Source organism: Tachysurus vachellii, chromosome 18, assembly GCF_030014155.1.
Source record: "Tachysurus vachellii isolate PV-2020 chromosome 18, HZAU_Pvac_v1, whole genome shotgun sequence".
In the NCBI taxonomy this organism is placed as follows: domain Eukaryota; kingdom Metazoa; phylum Chordata; class Actinopteri; order Siluriformes; family Bagridae; genus Tachysurus; species Tachysurus vachellii.
Genome location: NC_083477.1, coordinates 13,102,793 through 13,120,974, shown reverse-complemented (window position 1 = coordinate 13,120,974; position 18,182 = coordinate 13,102,793). Strand labels below are relative to the sequence as shown.

The window sequence follows — 18,182 nt, the reverse complement described above, 5'->3', positions numbered from 1 at the left end:
TCCATTAGTGTAGTGCAATATTAGAGGGTAACAGTAGAGAGGATTGGTGGGAAAGTTTGGAATACTGCAATATCTATATTGCCTTTTTATAAAATAGACGGGCTAATTTTCACACTATACTCTCAACTTGGGACATTATTGGCATTCTACTGCATTGTAATTGTTATATAATCTGGTAGGTAGTTTAGCTTTTTTCCCTTAGGTGTGAATGTGCATGTTATGATCTTTATAGGATTTGTGCACTGGTGTGCGTTTCTTCCTTGTAGCCAGTGTTTCCAACATAGGCTCCAGAACCTCCATGATCCTGATCAGGATAAACTGGTTACTGAAGATTAAACTTGAATTTTTTTCCTCACTGACATCTTCTCTCAACCCCATTCTCTGAATCATTAATGATACAACCCAGTAACATCTGTTTATTTATTGAGAAATTCATTTATTTGTGGAAGAATTTTGTCCTTGCTTCAAATGACCAAGCGTCATACTTACTGACTCGTATTTACAACACTTACAGTTATTTCTTCTTTTGCTCTTGGCTGTCTTTTTCATATGTTTTCACATAACTATCCTTCCAGATAATTTCCACTGAATTATATTAGGTCAAGTTTTAACCAATCATCTCTGGCTTCCATTTACACTTACACAATTTATTACCGATAAAATTCCGTGGAATTTCCCAATAAAAATGATTGCATAAAGGGTTTTTTCCCCCAACTTTTACAGTAACGCAGCTCTGTCCTTTTTTTTTCCCCAAGGTTGTCTTTTCCAAGTTGGCAGATTATATCTGTATTAACTTTACAGTAACACACGAATAGAATGCTATAAATAGGCTTATGACATCGTCAGCATGCAGCCTGGCAAATGGAGTCTATAAACACACACTATATTTGATTTCTTGGAAAGGGAGAAATCAAACTCTGAAAAACACAAGGAAAAAACTCAGGGCTGGAAGCCTGCTGGCTAGTGTCCAAATTATGACTTTAACTACACCAAACGCAGAGCCTAACATTTCCTCCGTCTTGCGCCCCTCAGCTCACTTGATTTTTCCCCATCTTCCACGGCTCACACACAGCTGTTCTTAGCTCCCAGTACACAAGCATATCTTCAGTGCCTCTTCCCTCTGATTTGTCCCCACCCTTTTCTCCGTGTCTCCCTTCCTTTCAATTAACAATCACAGAGAACAGTCTTTCACGTTTTTCTCCTCTGCCTTGTAAGTGTCTCCCTGTCACATTTTCTCAATTAGTCGTCTTGACAAGCAGTTCTGCATGTCCCTCCTCTCTTTTTTTTTGCTGTCACTCCCTTTGCTATCTCTCTCCTTCGTTTCTAATGCAATTTACTCAAGCCTGTTTACAGTTGAAAGCTTGTATTTGGTGGCATGTGTGGAGATTGGAAGAGGCATAAGCTGTCCAGTGGGAAAAGGTAAATTAAATAGAAAAAATATCAGGCATAGCACTAGTGCCTGACCAATATATCATTTGACAGGTAAAATTGGCTAATATTAAAGCCCTACATACCTATCAACATCAATGGAAATCTCACTGGTAAAGCACTAATAACATCTCTTAGAGAAGCTGTAGTGAAAACGCAATAATGAACGTGATGCAGTTTTTCAGGAACTGGTATTTAGGATAACGTGCTTTTTATTTTTATTTATTATTTTTTTTAACAATTATTTTATAATATTGATTCTTGCAATATGGATTCATGGAACTATTTAGAATTTATAAATGTATTAACTTTAGACAAGGAAAATTTGCAAGATTTTTTTTTTTTATTTATTTTTTTTTTTTTTGCATAAATCATAAAGGACCACTCTACTGAGAACTCGCGCCTTAGCACTTTCACTGCATTCCTCTCCTTCAGCTACCAGTGAAATCCATAAACCTAATCAATCTTTGATTTCTGCTAAACTTTACCTTGAAGAATTAAATACAACGTGGAAGGTATTGATGTAGAAGCAGTGTATATTGTACTGCATTCCTTAAATCTTTTGGATTCTTCCCTGCTGTGATGTAGAAACAAATCACCTTCCGATAAGTGCGTTTGCAATTTTGTCTACATCCCTGAAGCCTGATGACGTTAATGGGCTGAGCACCCAGTGTATGATACCAGTGTATCATATGTTTTCATTAGTTAGCTATTTTCATTATGGTAGATATTTAAAACTGAAAAAAAGTGTTGGTGTTTTTAATGATATGAAATGGGAAAAAATATCATCTTACTCAAACTCCACTTAAGTTTAACTTTGCCATCCACTGCCATATTAAAACCCCTGAATATCAACATACAACTGCTGTCAACAGTCTTTAATTCCATTCAGTTCTTCTTTCTCTCCAGCTGCAGCAACGTCTACTTTGTCTGTCAGAATCTCTTTCTTGCTGACTGCCATTTGGTAAAAACCTCACAGGTGCTGGAAGGTCTCAATAGGACAGCAGAGCTGCTGAATTTGGTCTCTGTCACTCTCTAGAAAACCTGCTTTATACAAACATGCCAGCCAGACTTTACATTAACATAGTTAGCATCAGCACTCGGCAGTAAAAATATCCAACATCAGGTCGATTGCTGCTAACTTCTTTTCTACTAAACTGATTAATAATTGAATGAACCTCTATACCACCCCAAGGCTGCCCACACTCCCTATCCAGTGATGCCCCTTAACCAGCACTGAGCAGCTTCCTGCTATCAGTTACAGCCAGATTGCACTGTGAAATGGGGATTACTAACCCAAGTGAAGAGGGAAAAACACATTCACAGTCAGCAAGGCTTGCTCTATTATATGATGCTGTTTTTGCTTTTCTTGCAGTAAAATAATAGAAAAAGCTTTTTTAAACAAAGAACAGTTTTCTCATATCCGTTAAGTCCTAAATAAATGACCATTAATGAGAGTGCTCATTAACGCTGACAAGCGGTGGGGGAGAAAAATGTATCGTATTATCATCTGTGGCAGTTCAGAAAAATCAGTCTTCAAACCAGGACTGTCTGAATGTGCTGTCAACGTCCTCTGTGATTAGCCTATAGTGACGTATGAAGCTGGTGACAAACGGCAAGAACTACCGCTGTGATGAATTGTGTCAACGGAGAGACCATCCATATCTCTGTTAAGGGGTAGTATTGTTACTTCTACCAGTATCAGGGGTGTAGCAAGGCAACAGTTTTATAAACTGAGCAGAACAAATTATTTGATGCCTTTTGACAAATTGACAAATGTTGAATTTTGACAGTTGACAGATGACAAATAATTTGCGTCCTTTGATTTTTCCATTTGTAAAACTTAAAATTGCAGGATTTTGTGAGGTAAAAAAATTAAACAAAACTAAATCACGTCATTTGTTATCAGTAAAATGACTCTAATAACCCTTAATTAAGATTGGCATTTTTTTCTGTGGGATTTTCTTGATTTCATCTGGCGTCTAAAACATGGTCTAAAAAGAGTAGACGGGGACGTACAGGATGTCATTGTCTCATTGTCTCATTAGATTCTCATCACAAGGATATATATTATGGTAGAAACAGGAATAACGACAGGCAGAAGCAGTGTGTCCGTGAGCTTTTGTAATGCTTAAAGTATGTGCAAATTTAAAACCCACCATTTGTTGGTTGAATTAAACATTTTTGTGTCATACCTAAAGATAGAATTCAATTGACTGCAAAAAGATTTAGAGGCATCCAAAGACAAAATTTAACTCCTTCAAGGGTCTTTACATAATAAGCTATTGGTCATTTTTATTGTAAACCTATATGACTTGTGTAAAAATATTAAAAATCTAAGTTCTGTAATTTATATAATATTTGTAAGATTTTCATCATTTATTGGAATATAATAACATATTTTTGTCAGTTGTCAACATTATGTAGAAAGATAAAGATATAGTGAATATTATTTCTGCTCTTTTTCTGTCCTTCTGCTATACTTCATGCAATAACAGTGAATATGAAGTATTGCTGTCTTGGCCAAAGATATTTTTAGACCTAATGGGTGATGGAGATTTATGGAGGAATGGATTAACTGGGTTAATTATCTGGCTTTGTCACGCATCTGGTGAATTAGAAATCATCTGCATTTTAAAATTCTGCCTCAGTTTGCAATATAATTGATCTAACATAAGTATTCTGCAGACTTCTTCATAAATGATCACATGTAAGATTAACTGATTAAAGTGATGTGCCCCCAGAATATCAACATCATTAGCATTTGTGATTTTAAAGGAGAAGCCTTGTTTCTTCTTTGCATGTTTCACTAGGATTCTAAGGTATGCACGAGGGCACATGGGCTTCTTGTGGTACAGTCAGAGACTTTTTTTGTTGAGCACTAGTGTTTGGCTTATAGCCTCTTGAAATGCTGATGTACAATGGATGTATAAAAAAGTCTATACACCACTGTTAAAATGCAAGATGATGTAAAAAATATAACAAAGGTGAATTATGTCAAAAATGTTTCCATACTCATTGTGAAATTATAGTGTATAAATATATGTGTGTAATATATAGTGTAATTTTTGTATGTACAGTAACCTGGGTGCAGAAGTCTGCGTGCCCTTTTATAATTTGGGATGTGGCTGTGTTCTGAACGAAACAATGACATTTAATTTAATATTCAAAATAATCGTCATACCGCAGTCATTAATGAAATTATTCTGATCTCCAAATAAAAATAAGCTGCCTCTGTAGGATCTTCTTTGTTCTGGCTGCTGAAGCCATGGTCCACAAAGAGCTAATGAAGAATACGTGGTATCTCAGTTCAGCAAGCTTGAAACTGTATCAATTAAGAGTGGGATAAATAAGAGAATTAACGTTAGATAAAGCATCACAATGGCCATACTTAACATAGAGATAGAACAATAAAGAACCTTATTGACATCAAGGACAGAATATTCCATCAAAATTTATCAGATTAAAAAAAAATGCCAGACAGGATACTAAGCAACTTAAGGCAAGATTATATAGGAGCTGCAGGAATATCTTACAAGTACCGATTACTCTCTGAATGTGACAATGTCTCTTACAGTATTCACATTGGGTTAACCGCCCTAAACCATATAAAAAAAAGGTGTTATGGTCTGATGAATCCAATTCCAAAAGGTATGTTTGGTGCAAAAACTAAAAAGAACATATACCATATACCTTATCAAGGTGGAGGAAATAGTGAATAATTACAAATACTAGTTAGTCTGCTAGTAAGCTGACAATGAAAAAGAATTTCACCTTTCAGCATGACAATGATCCAAAGCATACACCCAAAACAATACAGGAATAAAAAAAAAAAATCAGTGTTTCTGAATGACCTACCTAGACCTGAATAATACTAAATATTTGTTAGATGACCTGAAGTGAATTGTGCACAGAAGATGCCTTTACATTTAGATGGATGAATGTTTTTCAAGAAAGAGTAAGGAAATATTGCTAATTTTAGATAGACTTGTGTCATGATTATACACTTTTACCCAAAAGATACTGAATGGTGTAATGAAACAAAAGATGCTGTTTTAGTTTAGAGATATGCATACTTGTATAATAAGGCCTCCACCTTTTTTTTTTTTCCTAAGAAAGAGATACAAAGATTTCTGATTGCTTTTAACTTAATTTTTATACACTGTAAATTCACCTTGAGGGTGGAAAAACGTCTGTCTGGTTTTTATATCACAAAACCCACCATTTGAAACAAGATTTTTTATTTGCGTTATTTTTTATTTTTATTTTTTGGCTGTCCTAGTTTTCTGTGTGTTAATTTGCCTGAATGCATTGCACAAAACTGAATCAACAGAAGTTCAGCATCAAAACTGTCTCACATTTTAAACACGTAAAAACAAATACATAAGAGCCACAACCTTTGTTATTAAATCATCCAAGACTATCTGCTAAGTTAAGACTATTAACTTTTATTAAGGGCAGAAACATCACAGGCTTTTCAAAATTGTGATCAGATTTGTTAAATACTTAAGCAAAAAAGTTTTTGAAAAAAATGTATTTGAACATGGACATGTAACAACAAGAAAAAAGGCTGTTACAATGGATCATTAGTGTTCAACAAATGCTCCTGTTGCTTTTATTTATTTATTTTTATTAAACCTCATTATCTTCTCCATCAGCAATGAGTTCAGTAAAAACTGTGTGTTTAAGACATAATTTAGCAAGATATTGTCTTGTATTTTGCATCGCAAGAACAAGGAATGACAAATATGATATCCGATCGTTCTAGCTAATGGTGTATTGAGTGCACTTGTTGTAATGAACTAATGAAAGTATTACATTGTGACCAGAATTTTTAACAGCTGAGGGAAAGCATAATCCTTCTGTTTTTCCTATGACGTCTAGTGAGCCTTGTTTACATTTCCTTCTTTGCTCTGCCTGACTTTGTTTCTCTTCTTTTTGCTCTTGGTTCTCATCACTCTTCTTCCTTTTCTCCCAGCAGCCCCAGGGTACCCACGCTTCTCAGGAAGTCTAGCCCACACATTCCTTCCTATAAGTCATTTGGATCACCATGCCAACAGTGGGGTTCTCTATGGTCAACATCATTTTTATGACACCCAAAAAGGTGGGTAAATCATCTAACATATTTTTATTATTCTAGCATCATTTTGATCTGTTCATATTTTTATTGTTGTTGTTTTAAATCCAAATACATACTTTTATTCTAAAGCTTTAGAGCCCACGGAAACTGTAGCACTTTGGCATCCTGAATGATTAACTATTCTGTTTTTTCATTCTCCCAGAAAACTTCTACTTGAGAAGCCTTCCTTCCCAACCTCCACTCATTTCAGCCAATCACAGCATTCCACCCATGTCAAGGACAGAGCCAGGGAACACCCAGGTTTCTTGCAGTAGAGACACAGGAAGTGCTGTAAACTTGCACAAGAGTCTTAAGGAAGCCAGTATAGACAAAGGCATGGTCTCAGGAACAAAGGACAAAGAAAGGCCCAGCAGTAAGCATGATTCAAAAGATCGCCACTCCCATAACCAACATCCGCAACCCCAGCACCTCCACTCACACCAGCCTCAACACCATTCTCATCACTCTTCCACTATGGACAACTTGAATGCCATGGAGAGGCACAAAGCTTCCTTACTTATGGAGTACAAGGACCATTCACAGAGCATGAGTAAACCTCTTAGTGCCTGTCTACTTAATGGAAAGATGCAGAATGGAGACTCTCGGGCTGAGGTTGGGTCCAAAGGATCCATGCCTAGCTGTGGAGGAGAGAGCATGGGTAGGGGTCCTGGAGACTCAACAAATGCACAAGCAAGACACATGGGTAACAGCAGTACTGGGCGCTGTACGAAAGAAGCTGTGAGTGGAGAGATGAGAATCAGTGAGCAGCCCCCTCCTGACTGTGTAGAAAGGGGTCAGGTGTTACATCAGTCGTTGTCCTACTCTGTGCCTCCTCCTTTGCCTGTGGGCTCAGCAACTGGTGGGGGGCATCCAGGCAGCTTTCACTGTTTACAGTTCCATACTAGTCATCCACATCACACCCAACACCCACACCACAGCCATCACTCCCACCATCACCCGGATTTTTTCTGCCCCCCTCCTCCTGCCCCAATAACCAATTCTTCCTTACATGAAAAAGGGGTTGGCAGCAGTGGAGCAAGAGAACCCAAAGCAACCAGACCCACATTTGTACCATCTGTAGGCCACCTTGGGGAGAAAGCTGGAGGTCCCTTTCAACTGGGAAACCCTGAATGTCAGGGTGTGGCTGGTGGGGGAAGCAGTACCAAAGAAAAGGCAATGGAAAAGACAAGTGGGGGTGTGGGGCATTCTGGGAACTGGCACCGAAAACATCAGGAGCATCAACATCAACAGCAGCAGCCTGCACCACAAAAGCAGCATCCCTACCGAAAAGCAGAAAAAGCCCCTGACTGGATGCACAACAATGATCATCACTTACAGCAACAGCAGCAGAGCCATACTCGGCAGCATCAGGCTGCGCGCTCCCATAGTGCAGACTGCATCAATGGCATAGACACAGAGGTATATAGATCCGCTCTGACACAGGAGCCCAAAACTGGCCATCTGTTAACTCATCTTAGTAATGTTAATCCACAATCCTTTAGGGATTGCTCACATTCTGGGTCAACTCCTAACTCCTCACCCCTTGCAAAGACCATATCGCAGCAAGGGCCTGGTTCTGGAGGTGGGAGCTGCTCCATGCAGAGAGAAGGCCAAAAGGTAGCCCGTATCCGCCACCAGCAGCATGGCAGAACAGGTTCAGGTGCTCCCTCAGCAGAGCTGGGGCAGACCAGTAACAGTCAAGAGATGAAGCGGAAAATGGACATGTCTCCATATGGTTATAATAACAGTTCACAGCATCATTCACATCAGCAATCACCTGTGCCACCATGGGCAATGCACCCCCATCATATCCACCTGGAGGAGGATCAGCGCAGGGTTTACATGGAGTCTGTCAGTGGACCTGCCAGCGTTAGGCAGCAGCCCCATCAACACCAGTCGGCTGGAATGGGTCCCCCACCTGCTCCTGCACAGAACCAGCAGGAGGTTTTGGGTCCACAGGGAGAGGGCAGTGCCATGAAAAACCTTCTTAAGTATAGCAACCAGCAGCAGCCTCTTCTTCTGTCCCAGAAAACCCCATTTGGAGGACTGGGAAGCATCAAAATGGGACCTAACAGCACAAACTGCACCTTGCAGACTGTCAAAACAACCCTGCCTTCCAGGAAAGTCATAACCAGTGAGAGTGAACGCCATGACTGTGGAGGACGAAGCAGGGAGATTGGGGAAGTAGCTCATGGGGAGGGGGAGGTGCGGCAACCTCCTGTGGGTATCGCAGTTGCTGTGGCGCGGCAGAAAGAACCAACTTGCAGACCTCCTGACAACCATCCAAGCAGCTGCCAGGGGCGGATCCACTCTGGTATGAAAGGTAAAAACTAATTTTAACATGCTTGTCATACACAAATAAGCATTTAAACAGCGTGCCTTTCAGGACCTAAAGTGGAAACAGTTTATACTTTTGCTTGTTTAAATACTTGCACAGGGTAAGAGAACACTTACAGACGCTGCTGTACAGCTGTTACTTTACAGACAGTTTTCATTATTAAAAAGATAGCATCTCATATATCATAGATAGAGAAAGTGTGGTGAAATAAAATGTATTTTTTTTTAGGCGCTTCACGGCCCATGTATCCCACAGACTCATCCAGAGAGGAGGACAGAAAGAGAATGAATGGGGAACACATGGGCATCAGTGGGGGTCATCCATGCCTGGACAGAGAGCAAGAATCATTTATCAGGTAAATAATCACCTTATGACACAGGATCTAGCTCAAACATAACAAAAAAAAAAACAAAAAAAACTTTTCGATCACTTGCACAACTTCAGACCTTTAACCTTTGTTTATGTACATTTTTAGGGACAACAAGGAAAGGGTTGAATTTGCAAGGATTCATCCCTCCAATAGTTGTCGAGGTGACATTCCCTCTCATTTGATGGTGCCTAGTGGCACGTCCCTTCAGTCAGGCCAATTGGGAGACCCTGCGGCACATGCACACTCGGCACACCACCACTGGATGCCTCGCACAGCAAGTCCTTCCCTTTGGATGACAGGCCATTCCTATGGTGTGTAATTAGCTGATTGTTGTGGGAAACAGAAAGGGAAATCAGACATGAAATCCCATGATTCTTCTTCTATTTTATGCATTTATGTATAGTGGTTAATATAATTACAATAATGAGAAATAATTTGTGTGCTGTATGACACGGAATATTAGAATATCGTGTACTATGCCATGTATGTACAAGATGGTGCAAATAATGGTGGAATTTAACATACTGCTTACTCAGTCTTTCTATTCCTCAGGAATAAGCCACACCAGTCTCCACCAGAATCTTCCCCCTGGTTTCTCTGCAACTATGCCTGCTCCACTCCAGCCTGTATTACCCCTGCCTCAGGACCCTTCTGCCCAGCTAGTTGTGTTACCTACTGAGCCTACTTCCCATCCAGCCACGCATCACTTAGGTATGCTGACGTCCTTATATATCTTCCTATACACATTTCATTCTATGTGCAATCATTTTCTATGGGTATCATTTGACAATTTTATTTTACCTACTAATTTGCAGATTTTCTGGGCTTGTTCATATGAATCTTTCAACAATGACTGATGAATATCACTGTTTTATGACATCTAGAGAATGACTTTATGGAACTACAGCACAGAAAGTGAAGTTGCTTGTGTGGTGTTAGTAGTTAGCTAATGGATAAAACCTCTGTCCCTAAAATCCAGAAAGTTTCTTTGGACCCCACCACCCCCATACCCATAGGGATGAATCTGCATTGTCTGATTGCTCTTCCCATTCCCAGGTCTATACATAGGCCACTGCTGTGCTAAAACACCTGACTTTTCTCTAGACCATCTAGTCCACACGTGCCTCTTTGCTGCAAACAGGCTGTGAAATTTAATTAGCTCTTCATCCTTGACAGAGCTTGCTTTCTTCCGCTTTCTGTTGGAGTCTAAGCTAAGTCGGAAAGCACATTGACAAAAGTCTTCCCTTGGGTGGTATTTGCTGAGCCAGGTTAACATTTCAGAACAAGGTCCATGGTGCATCGGGGAGGTTGAGGATTGGGGTAAAGGTATTGAGCAGGAAGGGTTAGACTGAATGTGTAAGAGTTAAGAAAAGCTGTGAGAAATATAGGAAAAGAACAACACTGGGCCTAGCTAAGCTCATGAGCTGAAACTCTAACAACGATACAAAAATGGGAACTTATCTTCCACAGGCCTGTGGTGGCTCTTGGAGATTTTTTAAGGGATATGTCAGTTTTCTTAGCTCAGACTGGCCAAATCGAAGCTAAATCTGAGGATGTATTCTCAGGCGAACATAAATCTCAGTCTGGACTGAAACAAATGTCTCCATTCCATGTTTCCTCCTCCTTCTCCTCCTCTTTATCATCATCATCATCATCATCACTATTATCACTATTATTATCATGAAATAAAATGTTTCTCAAATATTCCAAAGAATTTTAAATATGGAACAAAGCATGTTATATATTTTTCAGCATGTATGTGAGAGAGAATGTGGGTGTATTCTGTTTGGCTTAACAGTCTTACTACAGTGCCCTGAGTGTAGGCTGTAGTAAGAGAGTACTGTATTTGTGCATGTGTCTCTATGAGCAGATACTTGTGTAAGTAAAGTTGACATTGTTGATTGATTTTCTGTATATATTCTGAAATAAAATTATTGCAAAAAAATTTAGTCCCCCTTTCTCTCGGTTTTATTAGATGTGATGGAGCAACCGGGTCTATGGCCTCCAGTGTACAGGGCCCGGGGGCCTCCCTCCCACATGCAGCATCCCGCTGTGTACTCTCGCTCCCAGTTTCTAAGGCAACAAGAACTGTATGCACTCCAGCAACATCAGCAGCTGCAGCATCAGCAACATCCTGGCCATCAGCAACTGCCTCAACCACCACAGCAACACAGAGGGGCACACAGCATAGAGCCTCAGCACAGAAATACCCACAACCAGGCATGTCTTTATACATATGATGCTAGAGTTGTACAGCAGATGGGCAAAAGTCACACAAAATGGCCATGTATGATTATATAGAAGACATTTGCCCCATACACTTTGAGAAATGTTGAAGATTCTTTAAGATATCACTTCTACTTATTACTTGCTAGATATAACCAAGTCACAACACACTCTATGTGATACAACATATAAGCTAGAGTACTTTAATTCAATTTTTCAAAAAACCTTTATAAAACATATTAAAACAACATCTAATAACAAAATAACCATATAAGGTTACATAGATTACAGTTAAAATTCTGTGCATTGGATTTTTCAAAAATAATAAATACAGTGCACATTAGTTAACTATTTAGTTCAAAGGACAGAAAAAGTAATTATCAAAGTTATTACTTTTTTTTGTTAGCCAAATTTTTCCATATTTGTTTGACATTTGAATGAAAAGATAGAGCAAATAGCTGTTTATGGATTCACTTTGCCTTCATTTGTCCACTCTTTATTTCAGATGCAGAAGAAACCCGAGGACCATGGTGCATGTACCGTGGACTTACAGGACATCCTCTCTGAGCCCAGGAACCCCAAAGCTACCAAGTCGTATACCTTTGGCTCTTCGAACCGGGCTACATCGCCACCCAGGGCCTCTGCCGCACACATGTCGCCATGTTGTCAGTCACCATGTATGCATCCTCATCCAAAAAGCACACCCTCCACCCCTTGCCCTGTCCCAAGTCCTGCTGCTACTGTACCCTGTTCCCCTGCTATTAGCCCTGCTCCATCGCAGCTACCCAATATAACAGAAACTCAGGACAAGAGAGCAAAGGGCCAGCCACCACAAGACTACCCTCAGACTATGGAACCAGGTAAGACTGTCTATAACTTGTGTTTTTTATCTGGATTTAAAGCTTCATCTATTGTACTTGACAAGTGATGATGACAGCATCTGCTTTCAGAACCTTGTGTGTCTGCATCTACTTGGCCTGTGTAGAGATTATGCTGACAAATAGTTTTGCCTGGCAGCATGTCAGCCTTAGAGGCCATTTGGAATTTGTGTTGAGTTTCAAAGAAAACACATCAAACCATCGCACCAGTCTTTGTACGCCCACCTTCATGTCTTTTTTCTGAAGCATAAGTGACTCCAGTCATTCACTCTACAAATCAAGAACACCATATGTAGATCGTTATCCACACTGAGCTACTCAACACTCATGCCGGAACAATCTGGCTGCTTTTAGAATCTGTGGCTCTGTGTGGGTGGCTGCATTGGCAAGCGCACGATTGATTAAGCTGCGGAAAATGACCGGCAGCTTGTCTTCCAAGGCTGCCACCTCAGTAATGACGAGAATCACTTTGTCCAGAGACCCAGCCTCCACTAGCCTCTCTTTGTCCACAACTTATTCATTAACACCTCACTAAGAGCTTTACTGTGTCAGATGATATTAACGTTCCAGATAAGTTGAATAAATGCAGCACTACTTCAATGCTCCTACTCGATAGCTCTTCAGATGCCTAGTATGGCAACGGTATGGTATCAGCTGAGCAAATCTAAGCAGATTTCGTCCTACACAGGCTTCTCTTACAATGCTTAGCAAGTATTATAAGTTACGTACTTTGTTTGAGATGATGAATTGTTGCACTCTCAAAATAATTTTATTTCCACAGATCTTCCACCAGGATACAGCTATCCTGCAATCGCCATGGGATACAGAAGTGGGCCCTCATCACAGGATGTACAACTAGCTGAACCAGCTGAGCTTGAAGCCATTCCAGTTGAGCCAGTTGAGCATGCTCCAGCCCCTATGTCCAGTATTGGGGAAGGGCCAGAGTGCCATGCAATAGTAAGACCCATCACAGATTCTCAGCTGCCACTGGATAAAAAGAGTGAGGAAGAGCAGGCACAAGAGCAGGCACATGCTGCACTGGAGCAGAATGGAGAGCCGGATACAGTGGGCTGCTCTGTGCCTGTGGAACACGAACAAGCACAGGGAGAGGCAGCAATGCTCATTTGCCACCCTGAAGAGTCATCAGTCTGTGAAGCACCACCGTGTCCTGGTAGCTGGTTAGAGGATCCAGTACATAAGGACTCGACCATAGTCTGTCAGGAGGATGGTGACCTTCTTGAGAAGGAAAATGTTGTTTCTGAGCTGAATCCACAGACAGCCAAAGTTCCCGAACACACATGTGTTCCACTTAATCCAGCTGACCTCCAACCCAGCACGGGCACTGAGGTAGTGGCAAAAGAGATAGAAAAGGAAGCTCAGGAGGAAGACTGTGTCCAAATTATCTCTGCTCCTTCATCTCCTACCAGTCTCACTCCATTCTCACAGCCAATTGTGCCAAGTTATTGGAGCCTGGAGCTCCTGATCGCCGCTGCTTTCTGCGGCGACTGCCCTCCCCCCTCCCCACCTGCTTCCACCACTTCTCAGGGCTGTGCTGTCCCCTTCTATTCCAGTACATATGGCATGGAGCTCCTCAGTGAGCTGGCTGATCTGGAGCGCCAACAGGAACACCACAGTACAGACAAAAGTGAAGGTGAGCTATAGTGAGCAGACGTCATGCTAGTTTGATCCACACACTTTTCACTAAATAAAGCAAAATCAATGCTTTGTTTTCTATATCTGAGCAAAAACAAAAGATTGTAAAAAAACTTTGCAACATTTTAAGGCTGATTAGCCCATTAGCACATTGGTCTACAGTGCTTTTAAATCTGTTGACGTATTTATTCAATCACTATCACATGCAATGCTCCAACCCTTGTCAATCAAATTTGAGATATATTAATAAAAATTAGTTTAAATTCTGCTGTCTCATAAAACAATGAAATGATCCCAGCTCCTAAATCACATAGCAACTCAGTAGTTAGTATCCTTATCTTCTCTTGACACAGGACAAGAGCAACTGATATTTGACCTCCAGAGTTTCGCTACCTTGGCAGTGGCTCGTGCCCTGGAGTTGGACTCCAAGGCAAACAGTATTGCAGATGCTGAGAAGCAATGTCCAGCCAAAAGAACCCTAAACCTGCGGCGAAAATGCAATTGGACACCTCGCCATGAGCCTGTAATGAACTTTTGCCTTAATTTATTATTCACCTTGTTTTGTATTGATGCACTTTATATATTTTTAAATGCATACCATTTGGCCAAACCTTTGATTTCTTTCTTTTGATCCTGGTTCCTTCTGCTTTTTAGGTGTGTCCTGTGAAGGGTGGTATGGATGCTATAGACAGTCAGGAATTGGCTATACGAGTGAGGCTGGCAGATTTGCAACGACGCTACAAAGAGAAACAGAAGGAGTTAGTCAAACTTCAGAGGAAGCATGACCACCAGTAAGGCCAATAAAACCAGAAATTAATTTCTAGTTCTCTTAAAAGAAATTGTAAAGCCATAACTTTGTTTTTTCTTCAGGAAAGAGGAGACTCCTCGAAGTCCTGCACGTCGGGGCCCTGGACGACCACGAAAGCGGAAATCAACCGGTCTAGGGCCTATGGCTCCCCCTGAATCCCAAAAGAAAGTCAAGTAAGTAACCTGTCCTTCTATTTCCACAACATATGCACACTTTTAGATAAGCCCCTCATCTTTCAGACCACACCTTTTTCTATAAAGTGGAAACTAAGGAACTTATTTGACCCCAGTGAGGAAGCCTATTTGAGTGTTATAGCCAGTAAAGAGTCTGAATTGCATCATACCTCATACAGGCTGCATGCTGTAATGCCTGATGTAGAAGTTTAAAGTAAAGAAGCACACTTTCATTTTTCATATACAGTAGTTGAAGCCTGATGCTGAATGAATGAAGGGTAACTTAATGTGAATATATTACTTGCATTTGTTTTATTTCTACAGTAATTGCTAATTCCTCACTTTGATATGTGCAATAACTCATACTCCACATAATTTACACATGTGAATTGGAGGGCAGACTAGGCCTAAGGTCATACTGGTTCTTGTTCTCAGGCAAGTGCCGTGTCTTTGGTTTCCTGGTTTACAAGTCGAGAGAGCCTGTTACTTTTCAATTAACGCCATCATCAGGACCCACAGGCTCTCTCACTTTCTCTGTGTCACTCTGTCTCTCTCTTTCTGTCTGTCTTACTCTGTCTCGGGACCTCTGGGCAGTCTTCCATTGTGTTCCCAGCTGTCCCGCTGCTGTGTCACCTCTGTTCTGTTTCCGCCCTTGTAGTCATGTCCCCACGCTGGCCGCGACATGATACTGCTTGACAGTGACACTCAGACGTATGGGCAGTTAGCCAGAATCCCTTTAGCACATACTAGAAAACTGTGTGTGCGTGCGTGTGTGCGTGCGTGTGTGCGTGCGCGTGTGCGTGTGCGTGCGTGCGCGCGTGCGTGCGTGTGTGTGCGTGTGCGTGTGCGTGTGTGCGTGTGTGTGCGTGTGTGTGCGTGTGTGTGCGTGTGCGTGCGTGCGTGTGCGTGCGTGTGTGTGCGTGTGTGCGTGCGTGTGCGTGTGTGTGCGTGTGTGTGCGTGTGTGTGTGCGTGTGTGTGTGTTGATGATGGGGATATCTTGCTATAGTCACCAGGCAAGCAGCCAGAATCTTCGATTCGCTAAAATGCATTTTGTCCTATTGTTCATAACACACGCTTTTTTCCTTCATGTTATCGCTATTTCTCACAATTCCTTCAAGGTGGTAACTCAGATAATGACGTGTTTTTTCATGTGGTTTTTTTTTTCAGAAACGTATATTTATTGTATGAACATAACACATTTTATTTAGTGTATTATGATATAGGGAAGTATAGTAGCGTTAGCTATTAGCCTTAGCTATTAGCATTAGGTATTAGGTTAACACACACCTTATCTACAATGAGCTATATGTAAGTGTGCATGTATGTGTATGTGTATCTGTGTGTGTGTGTGTGTGTGTGTGAGCGTGTTTGTGTTTCTGTGTGCGGTTTGTGTGCTTTTTTGTATTTGTGTGTGAAAATGAGTGCAACTCCCAGATAATCAGTTGTGTTTAATTAGATGCTGGGAGATCTCCCAATAGGGAGGGGCTGTGTCACATCATGTTTGTCATTGTGTGGTGCAGCAGAACTTGCCTCATGGGGACAGCACACACCATCGCAGCCCCTATCCGTAGCTTGTCAATCATGCTGCCCCAGGGCATGGTATCACATACGTAAACACACGGAGACACACGTACACAGACGTTTAGCACAAATACAACTGGACACACAGACAGCAGGCTACAAAAAACACACTTGCTCTAATTCTGTTATGTAAGAAGTGGGACATGGGGGAGAAAAAAAGTCAATGAGGTTTCCCTCTTTTGCACCAAGGGTTCTGCTTGCGATTCACATTAAGCTCCCAGTAACAAATGGCACAGGAAAGGGAGGAGGGAGATTAATCTCTTTGTTTGAGTGCAGTCTGCCACATGTTTGTGTGCTTCTTTGGGCATGTTGCCAGGGAAATGCAAGGGCATTCTCTCTGTAAGAAAGATGTGTCATGGCAGTGATGTGGAAATGCAGCCGAAATGCTACAATGCTCAGCCACAGTAATATACGTTTTCTGTCATTTTTACTGAGTATGCAAGTCTTGTGTTGTTAAACCTGTGGCATTGCTTGAATGACAGGTCTGTGGGGGTGGTGCTACTGACAGAGGAGTCAGGAAGAGGAGGTGGGGATTTGATGAAGAAGAGGAGGCTGTCCAACAGGAGCTTTGGTCGTCTTGGAGCTGTACAGGTTACTGTCTCTTCCTCAGTGGGTTCATCATGTCATTATCTATCACTGATCTTCAAGTCCTACATGCCTCACACACTTCCATTATAGTTCACTTAATATTGTGTCCTTGCAATTCTTTTTATCTTTCAGGTTAAGATGCAGTCCTCTCAAAAGAGCAGCCTCCATGAGCACCACATAACACAGCTGAAGTCCAAAACTGCTGTCAGTAAAACCATCCAGGAGCGAGAAACCTTGGGGTCTTCTCACTTGTACACTTCTCAGCGCAGCCCAAAAGCAGATTCCAGACTCTCTAACATGACGGCCAACGAGTCTGAAGGCCAAAGTGACACAGGTCAAATATAATCACTGTCTAAATGTTGCTCATATGTGTGAATTTGGTGCTAACTCTCTATTTTCTCACTCTGTCTCTGTGTACAGGAAGTGGAGACAGCGGCACTCAGGAGAGCTGGAAGGGCCTGATGAATAGTAAGAAGAAAAGTGAGGCAGCTTTAAATCGACTTTCAGCCTGTGTGCAGCAGCCTCAGGCCAAAGGACAGGATGCAACAGAGGAAGGGGAAACCTTTGCAGAGGATACAGAGTCCTCTGAGCAAGGTGAGTCTGACCTATTTAATCATGAGCCTTTGACAGAACCTAAATAATGTCCTTATTGTACAAGCTACCATCAGAGTTTTCATATTTTATTAAGCATTATGATCTAAATTGTAAAAAAAAAAAAGTCTTAGTAATGTGCAAACAATTAAGAAATTCTCAGACTTAGTATGCCCCCAGTGGTCATGTGAGGAGATGTTAATTTGTTAATGCTGACAAGTGAAAGACAAGAGTGTGTGAGATTGTGTGTGCGGAGGTGAGTGAGAGGGTGTTGATGAATGGCTTGTAAATGACAAGAGTGTCTGGGGGTGTGTGGACACCTGACACCTCTCACTCCAGTCTCTTGCTGGCAGACACACAACCACAGCTGCAGCCTGCTGTCTCATACGACAGCTCAACAGCTGACTCTACACACACACTCACTTAGA

At 41.3% G+C, this 18,182-nt stretch overlaps 1 protein-coding gene across 12 annotated transcripts in view; it reads left to right on the top strand.

Annotated features, from left to right (window-relative positions):
* LOC132861698 (BAH and coiled-coil domain-containing protein 1) overlaps window positions 1-18,182 on the top strand; it is a 67,478-nt gene that overhangs the window by 38,734 nt on the left and 10,562 nt on the right. For 8 of the 12 annotated variants that reach the window (XM_060893259.1, XM_060893255.1, XM_060893258.1 and 5 more), the window contains 14 exons: window positions 6,407-6,532; window positions 6,711-8,870; window positions 9,114-9,240; window positions 9,361-9,566; window positions 9,808-9,966; window positions 11,231-11,475; window positions 11,987-12,341; window positions 13,141-14,010; window positions 14,366-14,535; window positions 14,667-14,803; window positions 14,883-14,993; window positions 17,058-17,184; window positions 17,296-17,497; window positions 17,584-17,757. In XM_060893259.1, the coding sequence (XP_060749242.1) occupies window positions 6,407-6,532; window positions 6,711-8,870; window positions 9,114-9,240; window positions 9,361-9,566; window positions 9,808-9,966; window positions 11,231-11,475; window positions 11,987-12,341; window positions 13,141-14,010; window positions 14,366-14,535; window positions 14,667-14,803; window positions 14,883-14,993; window positions 17,058-17,184; window positions 17,296-17,497; window positions 17,584-17,757 (5,169 nt within the window). The remainder of the gene's footprint in view (window positions 1-6,406; window positions 6,533-6,710; window positions 8,871-9,113; window positions 9,241-9,360; window positions 9,567-9,807; window positions 9,967-11,230; window positions 11,476-11,986; window positions 12,342-13,140; window positions 14,011-14,365; window positions 14,536-14,666; window positions 14,804-14,882; window positions 14,994-17,057; window positions 17,185-17,295; window positions 17,498-17,583; window positions 17,758-18,182) is intronic. The other 4 variants (XM_060893264.1, XM_060893260.1, XM_060893254.1 and 1 more) reach the window with 3 other exon arrangements.